The following is a 15,319-nucleotide window of genomic DNA, read 5'->3' as shown; positions in this document are numbered from 1 at the left end:
CAATCTAGAATATAGGCCCTCTTCCTCCAATTTCCTATGTGGATGCTCAGTCTGAAGTGATGCACAAGGAAAAAGTACCACTAGCTAAATCATTCATTCTGTATCTGTAGCCCTGCCCATGTGTCTGTCCCTCTGCAGTCTCCTGACCAAGAATTCGCCTCATCCAGCCCTACCCAGGTTTAAAATCTACGATGGGTTCACACAAACAGGGCTAGCAGCAGAAAACAGGGTTCAAATACTTACATTATCATATTGACATCATTTTCATTGAAACTTTCACGAGGAAGAAGCGATTCCCTCAACTGGACATGCGTATTTCCCAAGTTAACTGACGCTGACCCTAAGAGTCACTGATACTGAACACAAAGACATCTACTATACAATTTTAAACACTTGGCCAAACTGCAGAAATAAAACTACCCAATGCATTAAGAAAGACTCACATCTGGCATTTCTGTAGAGAAGGAAAGGATCCTGGAGCTGGAAATCCAGGTCTTTAGTAATGGGTTCTGTCCTGTTTTCCATGCTCAACCTATTCATAATGGTGAACCCATGCTTTGGAGAAGCAGACCTAAAAATCACAACGGGTGGGGAGGATATCAAAAGACAAATTATTCCACAGAAGTACACTTTAGTAGAACTACTATTCGAACGTGTCTCTCAACCTTTTTGTATGTATAGAGAGCTTTGTGCAAGCAGACTGTACACATACAAAGCAATGATTCTTTACTATTGGCTAACAGTACGAATGTACTAATTCATGTACTACTTCATATGTAATACATCCAGCATGACTGCCCTTGCTGTCCCTTTGGCACAAGTCCTACCTATTTAGCTATGTGTATATAGATATCTTGCTTCCCTATCTAGGTTGTAAATTCCTTTAAGGCAGAAATATTAACCACTTTAAAAAAAATTACTAACAGATACTTTTAAAGAATCTTGATAGTTAATATAGAGTGCACATCACAATCATACAAAGAAATTTTCCATAGAAAATATTAGTGTTGGTTTGAAATTGAAGTTGTAAAATTTCTTAGAGAAACGATGCCCCTCTGGTCAACGAACCTGTGATGAGATACAGTATAATTAAAAGATCACAGAATTTAATTCAAGCAGCAGCTATTTATGGGGTGCCTCAATGGCCCAGTCGTTAAGCGTCCGCCTTCGGCTCAGGTCATGATCCCAGAGTCCTGGGATCCAGCCCCACATCGGGCTCTCTGCTCAGCAGGAAGCCTGCTTCTCCCTCTCCCACTCCCCCTGCTTGTGTTCCCTCTCTCGCTGTGTCTCTCTCTGTCAAATAAATAAATAAAATCTAAAAAAAAAAAAAAAGCAGCTATTTTGTTTTCCTCATAAAGGAAACAACTTCATAGATAAACTACTATAAAAGTTTTTCTCCATAAAAATGTGTCATTTAGTGACTTTTTATTTTTCATTTCATTGAATAAACCTTCAGTGCCTACTCTCTGTCAGGCAGAAAGAGCCCAAATTACACAGAGTGTAACTCTAACAACTACGTGTGCATTTGTCTACTCTTGGGTGACAGCCATATAGTAATCCAACTGTGCAACTTCTGGTGACAAATGAAACACCAAATGCTTCTACGCTGAAACTGAAGCAAGCAGAATTCATTTATTTACTTTAAACTAGGGCAGCAGGGTAACCAACCCACAGAAATGTTCTGAGCAACAGGAAGAAAAGGTGTTTGTTTTAGTTTTATTTCACATTAACCCTTTGATGCTACTAAAGAAGTAAAATACAGCTACAGTACTACTTACAGAATTTTCTTTTGAGACTTCCAATTTTAAACTTGATGGAAGGCAATCCTTGCCTAACTTATTTTACGAAAAGGTAAAGCAGTGGTGGGCATATACTCAATACTAGAAAGCATCATGATAATCATTTCAACTTAAATTCTGAGGAAGAATGAAAAAGAGTTCCCAAGATCTCTAACAGAGGGTCCTCCGGAAGTGTCAAGTTCAAAAATCACCAGTGGGTGTCTCTGAACTCTCTATTACAGAAAGCAAGCCATGGGAGGAAATAAAGAAAAGAAATAATTTTTTAAATGGGATTAGGTGTTTTTATACAGAATCAGAATTTGATTCTTCAAGTATTTCATTATCACAACAGGACCTTACCTCTCTAATAGTATGGTTACTATACCATCTCATAATTTATAAAATAGGCTCAGGGGATGAATGTGCCAGTTCCTCTAAAGCAATATCTGTAACAGAAGTCAAAATATTATCACCAGCAGCTCCATTACCTGTACTAAAAATTCCCTTCTGACTTCTTTGAGCTTTCTGTCATTCTCTACTGAGGAAAGACCTCAACATGCTAGAATCTGGCAACTATCTGACTGGGGGGGGGGGGCTGGCCCACACCCAGGGAAGGGTTGGGGGTGGGGGTGGGGGGAGATGGGAAAAGCCCCTATTCTTGAGGAGTTAGATTTGGGGAAGAGATTAAGGAACAGGGAAAAGAGTTGTTCTCAGCCTACTGTTGAACTGACAGTTCCATTTGGAACTCAGAGTATATTAAGAAATACTTGAAAATGCAAACCTACATTTGGTTTGGGCACAAAAGAGAAAATACTTGCATAATTTGTTAATCTTCTGCAGTCAAAAAAAAAAAAAAAAAAGAGAGAGAGAGGGCCTACTAAAAATCCCTAAAACAAATCATTAGCATATATTAGTACATCTTTTCTTTCACATCTCAAAAGAGTAATACTTGTATGAAATGAATGAGAAATGCACTCTTTGTGTGTGCTTGGAATAAGTCAGAGGTCATCTGTTTGGTTTTCTTTTCACACTTCAGAATTCTCAAGAGGAGTTTATACTCACTTGGCGGTATGCTCTGGTGCTTTTGGAATGTTTGTGAACATAATGTACACTAAAGTAGCCAATGGCTCTTAGGCACTCCCACCACTTTTCTAATAAACCAATGTCCTCTACCTACTCCGATGGCCTTGCTCATCCATTCCTTTCTTTCCACGCCCACTGTAGCTTCAGCCTCCACCTACACACTCTTCCGCCATGCTTGCACTGGGCCTGCAACTGGGCTCTCATGTTGCTTGTATCTGTATGGCTGACTCTTCTCTGTATCTCTGGGCCCCAAAAACTCAACCACTAGCCCTCATCACTTTCTTCTCCTTCAGAGAACACTTGTACTCTCATGGCTTCAATGACCAGTTTAAGGCAGATGACTCCAAGCTCGGTATCTGCATCCCTAACCTGTCCTGAGGGACCTGACATCTTATTTGAATGCCCTGCTATTACTCCAAAATCATTATTTCAAAATAAAATTATCTTCAAACCAGATTCTCCACCTCCTATCCTTTCATACTGCTCACGATTCTGTCATTCGTCTTCTATTTAAACATCTTAGTTTTTTTTAAATATTAACATTTCCTCTATACGTGCAATCTTTCAAGAAATTTTTTCAATCTCAACTTCTACCATTCTAGTCCCATACTCCCATCATCTCATACCTATTCCCCTGCAATAATCTTCTCATTGTCGTCTCTAAGCCCAACTTCTTCTAGAACCAGTGCATCCTCATAATGCTAATACACTGACTTTCCCCACACGTTTTGCTATAACTCTATTACTTCCCTGTTTATAAACCTTCAGTGACTCCCTACTGCTAAGAAAATAAATTTCAAAATCCTTGGTCTGACATTCTAAGCCAGCAAAATTTCTTTACCCTTACTGTCTTCTAACTGATATAAACCAGTATAAACTCTCAGCAGCCAAAAGTAATTTTCCTTACTGTCCCTTCACCAGACTAGGTCCTATGCCTCAGCTTCCGCCATTCTTCCTGTCGAGACAGCCCTTCCCCTCCTCTATGCAAGTTAAGTGCTACCTTATTCCTGAGGCCTACTCTGGACGCACCAATTCTATACAGCCTTCCATAATCACAGCAGCCCATTCATTGCTTATAACTTTTCAACTGGCCCTGAGGATAAGCTATCTATTGGGACTTATCTTTATTTTTTTATTATTTTTATTTATTTGGGGGGGTTTATCTTTAAATGTGAATGTCTAAAAAATATATGTGTGTGTGTGTGTGTGTGTGTGCATTTTCTGTCTTCCCAATCAAGCTGTTAGCTCTAGAAGGGTTTGTACTAGGCCTTTGTATTTTATCTTTGTCCTCCCAGTGACAATGGACAGTTTATGTGAATGTTTATGTGAATAAAATGCTTAAGTATTAAGACAATATACATACTATGTGATATTAACAATTTCTGATACAAATGACAAAAAACATGAATTTATTAAATTTATCCGGAGATATATTCTATATTAGCTATATAATGGAGGACTCAAAGATATCTTTAGTTTTGGAGCACACGTCTTTAAAGAGTCAAAGGCAGGTGAGTGGGGAGGTGACCAATAAAACCTTTTTCCAAATAGTGATTAAAAAATCTAATATTCTTAATAGTGTACTTCTAGCTTCTTGCCAATGCATTATATTCAAGGACTCTGTACCATTCATTTGAATTAAAGGATAAATATTTATTTATTTATTTATTTATTTTTTTTAAGATTTTATTTATTTATTTGAGAGAGAGAATGAGACAGAGAGAGCATGAGAGGGTCAGAGGGAGAAGCAGACTCCCTGCCGAGCAGGGAGCCCGATGCGGGACTCGATCCCGGGACTCCAGGATCATGACCTGAGCCGAAGGCAGTCGCTTAACCAACTGAGCCACCCAGGCGCCCTAAAGGATAAATATTTAATACTGTTTTAAAAAGAACACAGAGATTTAAGCTCACCAATACTGGAGTTTAAATTACATTCTGAAATTAGTATTCCTCGTACTATACCAGGTGACATTATTCAGTATTCCCTTCCTTATATCACTAATAACTTCAAACTAAGATTCAGGATTTTTCACTTCTCTTTGAAATAAAACTACATTTGAAGAAGAGTGACACAACTGAGTTAAAATATTCTTTCAAAGACTGTCAGTTTCTTCATAAAGGTAAACACTCTTACCTTGTGTAAACAAATAAGGTTCCTTCCACATCAGTCTTTTCCTAAAAAAAAACAAAAAACAAACAAACAGCAAAATCTGTATATTCTCTTCATTAATAGTGACTTGCACAGAGGTTAGAGAACATTCAGTTTCAAGTAAGGCCAATCCATGTAACAGGAGGGATTATTCTTAGGGAAAGGAAAAAAGCAGTTTCTTAGCCAGGTTGTGGCTCCGCTGATTAGGCAGCAGGAAGCAGCCATTCTCCTTTTGTCATTCACGAAATAAACCATCATTACCTCTCTTTACCAAAGACAGAGACAGCAACACACCTCTGGCTAAAGTAATACAAAAACAAATACGCTCCATGGATTTCCTTTGAAAGAGGAGATGCTAAGTGTGCTGCCTTCTCCTCTACCCTGTGACCTGGGTACGTGGCTGCGGCAGTCGCTGGTGTTCGCATTTCATTATCCCTCTCTTTATTGTCTGGGTTCATTTTCTCTTGCCATATCCTGTCACCTAGGAGAGCAGATGATCTGTCAATAATCCTACTTTGACTACAACACAGAAGAGAGCAACAATGCTGTAGTTTTCAGACAAATTAATCACCAACGTGGTGTGGAATATTTAGAGTCTATTTTGCATCTTTGAAATCAAGTTAGAAACATTGCCAAGCTTGGACTCAAGAAATCTGCCTGAGAGAAACTGGTTAAATGGTAAAGTGAAAGTGATAAACTATCATTTCAGTTCATTTGGAAAGGCTCTCTTCCATCTCTCTGAAGACAGGAGCCCAGGCCCTGATGAAAATGTTCGTCAGTACAATGCATACTAAAAAAAAAAAATGTTTTGTTTTAACAAGTAATCAGATTATTATAATTTGGAATTTAAAAGGTACTTTTGCTACTTACATGCTTTAGTTTCACCATTCTATCTAACCTCCTAATATTTTATTATTAATCTCTATTACCAAAATCATTCAAAATTTAAGTACTCTATAGTTTTGGGGAAAATACACTCTTTAAGAACAAGGGTATAATATTAAATGGTAATTTTTTTAAAGGCACATAAAACATTGGAAGCATGATCCTCTCACATGCTCAAGTAATTTCAGCAATTCTCCTGGTCACCTTACTTCAGTGGGTCTTAAGGCATGGTCCCCAATTCAGCAGTATCAGCATCACCTGGGAACTTGATAGAAATGCAAATTCTTGGGCTCCTCCCAGACCTACAGACTCAGACTGTGGGGATGATGACCAACCTCATGTTCACTAAGCTGTCAGGTGATTCTGATGTATGCTATGTGAAAACTGCTGCCTTTGCCCAGAGAACTGTACTAGGAGTCCTGAAGTCAAAATCCACGATGTCCCAAATTGTGTCAAACATCACCAAACATTGTTTTTTAAGAGCAAATGGATATTAAGAGTAAATCACTTAGCAACAATGAGGATTTTAATCCTCATCATAGAATATGCAATTAGAAATAAAGAATTTATAACAGTTAAAAACAATTTTAGTCAGTCTTTTCTCTAATACATAAACATTGGGAAGAAAGTTAGAGTTCATCCTTAAAATGAATTTATTATAAAGTTCGTATAAATCACTACAGCGTCCTGTGAAAAATATCCTTACTTCTCAAATGTGGCCCTTTTCCACTGTGCTTTGAAAAATACTGAGTCAAAATAAAAAAAAAAATACAGAAACATTATTACTTATCTTTCCTTGTGTAAACAAACAGGGTTAATTCTTATTGGTTGAGAAATCTATATCCTGGGTGCACTTTAAGTGCTAAGAATTACCTACAGACTTCCACAATATTAATCATTGAGAAAATGGCCGCTATAGAACAATAAATACTATCCAAACAAGTCTAAAAATTTGTGGGCATTCCTAAAGTTCAACTGGTATGGTTGGCAAGTATTTACAGTCCACAGAGCCTTCAAGAAAAAATGTGTAAAAATGAAATATTTGGTATTATTTATTACATTGATAAGAAGCTGAAACAGAGATACAGATTAAGGAACTGGAGAAGAGTCTAGGTGCATCGTGAGGACCACTTGCTCCAAGGCCAAAACACTTTCCTGTCTTCCAGTATTTGATCTTAGACTGTTTTATCTTAGCGATCCAAACCTGCTTCTATGGATCAGTACACATATAGCTAATAGCTTATGACTGTTTCCCTTCTTCCTCCATGAAGTAGCAATGGAAATTACCTTTTCTTAAAAAAAAAAAAAAAAAAAAGACCTTAATGCCCAATTTTAGTTTTGAAAAATCCAGAATCAGAAATGTAAAAGGCATGTTTCTCCTGAAATTCTCCTCCAACTTGTAACAAGCCATTTTTTTTTTTTTTTTGATTCCACATATTAGTGAGTTCAAACAGTATTGGTAACTTTCTCTGACTTATTTCACTTAGCATAGTGCCCTCAAGGTAATGGACCCCAGTTTTTGATTGAAAAGTGTGAAAGAATTTGTGGCCATCTTCAATTGCAACAGGTCTTTAAATAAAGTTTGAACTTCCCCTGACTAGCTAGGGGCCAGACTCCCACAGCCCAATACCACAGACCCGGTCTCCCTGTACAATGAACATCAAGCAACATCTTTGGAGAGTTTTCCTTGGGATCCAGACCCATAACTGGGAAAGTCTGCACCAAACAAAATCCACTCCGTACTTTGCCCACCAGGAGCATTGTCATCACCACTAAAGTGTATAGGGGATTTCTTAAATCCTGATTACGAATACCTGGAGTGGGGTTCTTGCCAGGTCATACTGGGCTAACTAGTTTATTATTCTATGTCTCAGTTTCTACACTGAAAAGAGGTAACTAGCCTATACCACTGTGATCTTCTGATTAAAAAAACAAAAACATATTTTAAGTGGTCTATTACACATGGATAAAAGGGGCTTTGGAAATGTAAATTCTGATCTATCAAGGCTGAAACAGCTCACATTCATGCATTTTCCTGGTGCCTCCAGATCCAAGGGTAACCAGATTTTTTTTTTCTTTCTGGGCAAAGCTCAGGGTTGGGGTTCTGCGGTATAGTTAGAACAAGATTTTATTAGATCCTCCTTAGGTCCTCCAGCCAAGGAGGACTTCTTTGTTAAATTATTAGTTTATAGTTCTGGGGAATTTTAGCTAAAATTTTAAAAGTACAATTCAATGATTTAATATTACACTCTATTATAAAATCTAACATGTATTAAAAAATTAAGCAGTTCAAAATTTAAAATAAGATGATGGAATATAAAATAGTGCTAGTTGGCAAATTATTGGGATGGCACAGTATTTGACACTTTTGAAACAACCCAAAGCAAGCTCTATATTACTAATTATCTATGTTAATACAATGAAAAAGTAGGTCTCCATTTATCCCCATAAACCTTTCTCTCTCAATCATGCACATAGCATCTAAGTCACCTATGAAGCCTTTAACAAACAGCAATGCCTGGACTTCACATCCAGAGATACTGATCTGGCAGGTTACACTTTTCAAAACTCCCAAGTGATTTTGATACACAGGAAACTTAGAACACCAGCTAGAAACAGGACAATAGTCACACTAAGGCAGTTTCTCAAGCTCAGCACTTTTGACATTTGGGACCAGATAAATCTTTGTCATGGGGGCTTATCCTATGTGTAGGATATTTTACAGCATCCCTGGCCTCTATCCTTTGGATGCCAGTGGTATGTTCCCTGTTAGTGTGACGACCAAAAATTTTGGTCATACTGCCAAAAGTTCTCTGGAGACAAAATCAAAACTAGCTATGAACCACTACTCTAAGGACTAAGAAGTGAAAATATATTCTTCAAATGACATGTAGGTATTTTGGGGGAGAAGTCTCCAGATAATGAATGGGAAGTAGTTCTAGATCTTAAATTCCTATTCCGGTCATGACATAATCTTTCTTAATCCTTCCTTCAAGCACCTCATTTTCTGTCTACCCTTCATTCCTAGTATCTCCTGCACCGATGCCTGAAGTCATTCTTCATCTATTTTAGTGTAGTAAGAATTCCCCTCCTTTACCTTCCATCTGCTTTCTTGCATATACTTTCACCACCAATCTCAAGAATGTTCTTTATAATTCAGTAGGTTTATGTTCAAAAGGCTCACATCCAGAGGCCCTGAGTGATGGCATATGGAGACGGTGGTGACAAACTGTTTACCCTCAGCAACTGCTCTGCATCTAACTAGGTCTCTTTTTTCTGGCTACCACAGCCTTGAAGATTAGTACTTTGAAAGAATGACCTTTTACTGAATGAATTATGCCCTGTCTGAAGGCAACAAGTCCAGGAAGCAGGAAAACATAACTCCTGTAAATAATGCATTGTGACACTTCTGCCTTTTGATGAGGCTTTAGAAGGACTTCACTGGCTATCTAATAAACCTCTAACTATTTGAACAGGTATCTATCACAGAGATCCTGTCAAAAGCTTATAGGAGACAATTGTTTTCCAAGAGGAATTCTTTCCTCTACATGTTAACAATTTCTCAAGATTCTCCAGACTCTAATCCCACTGTCAAGTAGGCTCACATTACTGTACATCCCTGATCCTTTATCTCCTACAAGATTACCTTGACAGAATTAACACATTATGCCTTTGGCATTTTTTTTGTAGAGCAGTATAATAGCAATACAATATGTAGAATATCTTTGTATTTTTCCTAAATTGCCATTGATGAAATCATCCAGTATATTGCTCAATGTCCTTTATATAAAGACCCAGGTGACAAATTCCCCTGAAAATTAGTAGGAGATAACCTCTCTGCTGACCAAGTGGTATACTTTCTATTACATAATGGTGAATACTGAAGATATCTCCGTTTTCCTTTTCTGCTTGACAACTAGGAGTACAGGCCGAAATTCCTTGCTCTGTTCTAGCAAATTTCCTCACTTAAGAACTTAGGGCAAAACTATTTTCTTCTCTCCCATTTTAGGACCTCCTTTTTAATCTTTTTATTTTTGTTAATGATTTTCAGGTGAATTTTTTATTACAGACTGCTCAAGGTCCACACTAGACTAGAGAGACAGGCTATGTAAATGTTAAAAAATATATGAATTTGTTCAATATGCATGTTTTCCTTGATTGAATTTTGATGTCTTGGAGAATACATTAAAAAAAAAAAATCACCTGAAATCCATTCATCCACCCTCCGTTCTTTACACTGTTTTCGAACTTATTTTAAAATGATGGATGGTTATATAATGGATGGATTATTATTTGGGACAAAAATCATTAACGAGGAAAAGAAAAATTACATCTCTCTCTATTCAAGTGGGTGGGTTACAGAATCACACGCAGTAATTCCTGCAAAGGACTCAAGTGTCTTATGCTCCTACCCCATTGTAATTGTGAGGAAAATTAAATTTCATCCCATTGCTATTTATTGGGTTTCTGTTTTGAGAAGTGCACTAAATAATTCGGCTCCCAAATGGACTCAAATTTCAAACTCATTTTGGTCTTGGTAGGCTGTAGTGTAATGACCTTTCCAAGAGCGTCAGCCCCCTTCGAAGTGTTAGACCCAGCCCCCATTTTGTCCTCTATTTCCCGATGTTTGCTCTTTTCTTGGTGTATTTCCTGAGTTCACAAGTTCAATTTCTTCCCTTCTATCAAGGTTTGACTTCTCTTCGTCCCATCTAAGACTGATGTTCCAGAACCATAACTCGGCTTTTTCATTCCTCCCTACCCCGCCTCCCCTGCAGCCACGTTTCACTGTAACAGAATCCCGCTTTACTTTCTCGGAGTACATCAGTCTTCCGGCCTCAAATCATCAAGCCCCCTCCTTCCTTCAGCTCTCCGGGTCCCGTCCCTGATCGGCCCGGTCTCCCCACGTGGGGTATCGTAGATATTTAAGTCCTTTCCCCAACTTTAGGTGGCTTCTCAGAGCGGCCTCCCTCTTCCCCCAAACCCCCGGCCCAGGGGTCCAGTTGCCACAACTTCGGCCTCAGGCCGCGATCCACCACCATCCACCTCCATCCACCTCCAGGGCGTCACCGTCTCCTCCCCCTCACTGGGTTCTGGAGCCCCGAGTCTGACGACCCCGTCCCCACCCTCCCCCTGCCTGCACGGCCCCGTCGCGTCCGCACGCACCCACTCGTTGGCCCGATGGCCGAAAGTGTACAGAGCCACCTGGCTGGCCACGTCCACGATGCGGTTGATATAGGGGTCGTGGCGCTGCAAGGCCGCCAGGCTGATGTCGCGCCCCTTCCCCGCCAGGCCGCCCGCCGCCACGGCCGCCATCTTCCCTCCCTCCCCGACATCAACCCAGGGCTGTCGGAAGCCACTCTCAATAGATCGCAGAACGAACGAGCCGCCTCGCAACCGAAAACACGCGGCGACCGCAAGTCCGGGGAGGCCTTCCTTCTCCAGCCATGCCCCCGCCCCCACGTCCGGTGACGGACGCCAGACATTACTAATCGATGGCCGCACTCCCTCCCCCGACGATCGTTGCCGGGGGCAACCGCAAGCCCGGGCTGGAGGTCTGAATCCGGGTCCTCCTCCCCAGACGCTGTTTTCTTCCTACGCGAGCCTTGGAGCTGCACGCGCGACGGGGTGTATCTCTTGGATGTGTTCGACGCTTTGGAGTGTCTTTTCTTTGACGCTCAGTGATCAAACCTATAACAATAAACTTCAAGAATTAATTAACTGAAGAGAAGGGGAACCGTGATTTCTGTATGTACAAATACCCAGTGGTTCTCAAAGTGTGGTTCTCGAACCCCCTGAGAATTCCTGAGACCCTTTCAGGGGTCTACCGTGTCAAAACCATTTTCATGACCATGCTAAGATTTATTTGCCTCTTTCACTGTGTTGATGTGTGCACTGATAGTGCAAAAACAATGGCGAGTAAAAGTTCAGGCGTCTTAGAGTGATTCAAAGCGGGGTACCGCGGTAAAAGCGTCACTTGAGAGTGTTCTCCATAAAGCAGTAAAAATTATTAGTTTTATTAGAGTTCAGCTCTTTGGTTCACTGTTTAAAGATTTATTTTTTGGGAGCGAGAGAGCGAGTGCGTGTGTGAGTGGAGGAAGGACAGAGGGAGAGAATCTGAAGCATGACTCCGAGCGGAGCCCAGAGCCGGACCTGCCTGGGTCTCCCCACCCTGAGATCAGGACCTCAGCCGAAACCAAGAGTCGGTGGCTCAACCAACTGAGTCACACAGGGGCCCCACACTTTTTAAATTCTGTGTGAAAAAAAATAAAAATATAAGAAAAGATAAGATAAAAAGATAAATATAAGAAAAAAATTAAAAAATAAGAAAAAATAAGCACATGTGCTGAATACCGGAGTACCATATATTTGTCTCTAGGAAAACACTTCTGTGCTTGAGTTGCAAGCTGAACTAGTATTTTTATTTTCACGGGACACTATTTTTACTTGAAAGAAAGATGGACAAACTATGGTTATTCAGACAAGTATTCGATAGACATTTTTTCGAAAATAAATAATGTGCATCTGTCACTTCCAGGAAAACAAGGACAATTATTGTTGCCAATGATAATTTTTGAGTTTTCAAGTGAGAAATAGAAGTTTAGAAAACATGTATCCACTAGCAGGAGTTGGACAGCTTTTCAGTACTCAGTCTTTTCTGAGTGAGATCAGCGGGCATTTAGAAAGTCCGTGATGAGGGATTTGGTTTTTAAACCTTCGGAGAATGGGAATGTTGTCAGTCTAAAACATGCATAACTGGATGTACATTTTTGTTAAAGTCTTTTAGCAAACGTTTATCATTTCTTTTGTAAAGGAATTTACCTTTGAGTCTTGGGTCCTATGGGCAAAGTCTACCTTTCCCAATATTTCAGAAAACATAGATACCCTAGTTGGCTCCCTAGTAGTTAGTCCAATGCCTTGTGAATAGAGATTTAGTAAATGCTTATTCTGTTGAACTACACCATGAGTTAGTTGAATTTACTCATTTAATGTCTTTTTTTTTTTTTTTTAAGAGCTTGTGACATAGAATACTGAAATCCGAGTTGGGATAAAAGAGCATACAATAGCAAGTCCTGATCTTTCAGAATTTACATTCTAAGGAAGATAGGAAAAAATGGAAAGTTCTTTTTTTTTAACTTTCTATATTGTAAGAAAAAAAAGGGAAAAACCTTGAGGATTATAAACCACACAGAAAAAAAGATACATAACGTCGCAGTGATTTCAGCGTTGCCATATTGTTCATCTCCTGGCCCACAGAGCTTTGTTGTCTTTTTAAAAAATTATTTTTCCCCAAATTCTTAAAGCTCCATCCTTCTAGGATGAAGACAGACTTCTGCCTACTTTCTACTTGAATAACCTGTGTAAAATCATGTCATTATTACTTATCCAAACATACTAAGTTGCAGGCTCTATGTTAGTAAAAGACCATTTACAATAGGCTAATTCTTATTTAATCCACATCACATTAACTTCCACTGGCTTCCACATTGCTGGCATACTTCCACTGTGTTTCTGGAAGTCTCATTATGATACCTTGAATAGCTATTCATGACTTTGGGGTTTCATGATGATTTTATAGTTGTCATTATGAGATAAAACATGTGCTAACACTTGGTATTTAAAGTTGTATACCAGAATTTAAAACAAGTTTGTAGTATGATAAAAAAAATAATGTCCAGGTCTATGATTTTTATACCATTGCAATGACTAAGATAAAATTCACCACCTAATCCATCAAGGTAATTGTGGGAACATGGTATGCCTCAGTTGTTTGAAAATAGGGATGTAACTGAAAAATGTTTGGTTTTGTAGCTAGGTATGAATGCTTGTATACAAATATAAACTGACTTCTTATGGCATAACAATCTGAAACATAAATACACAGTCTGCTTTACTAGTACTCTTTTGTTTGTTGTGTAAATGACCTCTAAGATTTGCATTTGTCCTAGAGTAGGATGTGTTGAAATGGAGGGGAAAGAGGAGCTTCCAGGATGCACCCTAAGAGTTTGTGATTCTAAAACGACTTAAACAACCTCTGATGGTTTGCTTGTGCTACCTGTATGAATCATCCTTTTTGCTAGGAATTTTGTACTAAAAGATGATAGAAGTTAAGAATTAATGAAAGCCCTTTTTCTCCTAGTGGCGGAAAATGGTTTGAAGCTTCTTATCAGTTGTTTTCAGTGCATGGTTCATTTCTTTTGTAGGCAGCAGTATACAGTGGAAGAGTCACCCTTTAGAAAGGGAAACCACTTTAACCTCTTTTTATCTATGTGACCTTCAACAAGTGACCTCACCTTTAACTTGGGGATCCTAACTTATCTGTCCTACCAATTTTGTGGGATAAATGAGATCAAGTTAGAAAGCGAACTTGAAAAAAATTTGCAATCTATCAAATGTTTTGCAAATGAAAAAACTTATTATTATTATTATAACTACATCATCATTAGCATTTTCATCATTGTTATTATTATTTCTTTTTTTTTAAAAGATTTATTTATTTATTTTAGAGAGAGAGTGTGTGCTTGAGTGGGGGGGGCGGGGCATGGGGGGGGTGGTGCAGAGAGAGAGAGGGAGACAAGCAGACTCCCTGCTGAGTGCAGAGCCCAACACGGGGTTCTATCCCAGGACCCTGAGATCATGACTTGAGCCAAAACCAAGAGTCGGATGCTCAACTGACTGAGCCACCCAGGCGCCCCTGTACTATTATTTCTAATAGAAGCCCGGAAGGATCCTTCTTGTCCAGTTACCTAGCCAATGCTCAGTTCACCTCAACAAAGTTCTGTGTGACAAGGAGCTCATTAATTCCCAAGGCAGTTCATTCCCAGGATTTTTATAAGATGGAAAATGTGAGCTAAAACATACTTATCAGAAACTTCACAGAGGAAGAAATAATATAGGAGACAGAGGTCTGTGTTCCATGAGATTGCAAAGCAGTTAAGATGTGAAACAGCCATCAGAGAGCCTTGGAGCAGAATGAGAAGGGGCAGATGTGGGGAAGAAAGGGGCCTGTTGGGTGAGCCTTTGCTCAAGCCTGAATTTCTCCAATCTGGGCCCAGCTGCTGCCTGGATTAAGCCTCTGCTAAACTGGCCTGGAGTGGACCTGGGGTCATTGGAGCTCTTTGGACTGGGGAGACCGCAAATATACATTCTTTTCTAATCTCACTTTGCCTCTTTCTGCCAGTCCCACTAAACCTATTCACTTTACCTCATTGTCAGGCTTAGTGGGTGTAGAGGACCTCTACACGAAACATGTCTTTCCAGTTGCTTCTCAATGCCTGGAACATACTAAAACATGAGGAAGTGCCTTTAATTCCACATGAAGAGATTATAGGCTTAAAATACAATGACCACTGTGATAACTAAAGTCTGTGAGTCTCAGCACCTGAGCGCTAAGAGGGAGGGGGAGCAAGATGTGGAAAGGGCGCAT

The 15,319-nt window shown here is 39.5% G+C and overlaps 1 protein-coding gene across 2 annotated transcripts in view; it reads right to left on the bottom strand.

The window, feature by feature from the left end:
- DCP1B (decapping mRNA 1B) overlaps positions 1–11,308 on the bottom strand; it is a 56,381-nt gene extending 45,073 nt beyond the window's left edge. Inside the window, exons 1-3 of one of the 2 annotated variants that reach the window (XM_036103046.2) lie at positions 11,059–11,308; positions 4,996–5,036; positions 444–571 (exon numbers count right to left, since the gene is read on the bottom strand). In XM_036103046.2, the coding sequence (XP_035958939.1) occupies positions 444–571; positions 4,996–5,036; positions 11,059–11,208 (319 nt within the window). In that variant the 5' untranslated portion in view covers positions 11,209–11,308. The remainder of the gene's footprint in view (positions 1–443; positions 572–4,995; positions 5,037–11,058) is intronic. The other variant, XM_036103045.2, reaches the window with a different exon arrangement.
- Between the last annotated feature and the right edge of the window lie 4,011 nt (positions 11,309–15,319).

This window comes from Halichoerus grypus, chromosome 6, assembly GCF_964656455.1.
Source record: "Halichoerus grypus chromosome 6, mHalGry1.hap1.1, whole genome shotgun sequence".
NCBI classification, from domain to species: Eukaryota; Metazoa; Chordata; class Mammalia; order Carnivora; family Phocidae; genus Halichoerus; species Halichoerus grypus.
Note: the sequence above shows the minus strand (reverse complement) of the source record. Positions and strands in the feature narration are given on the sequence as shown.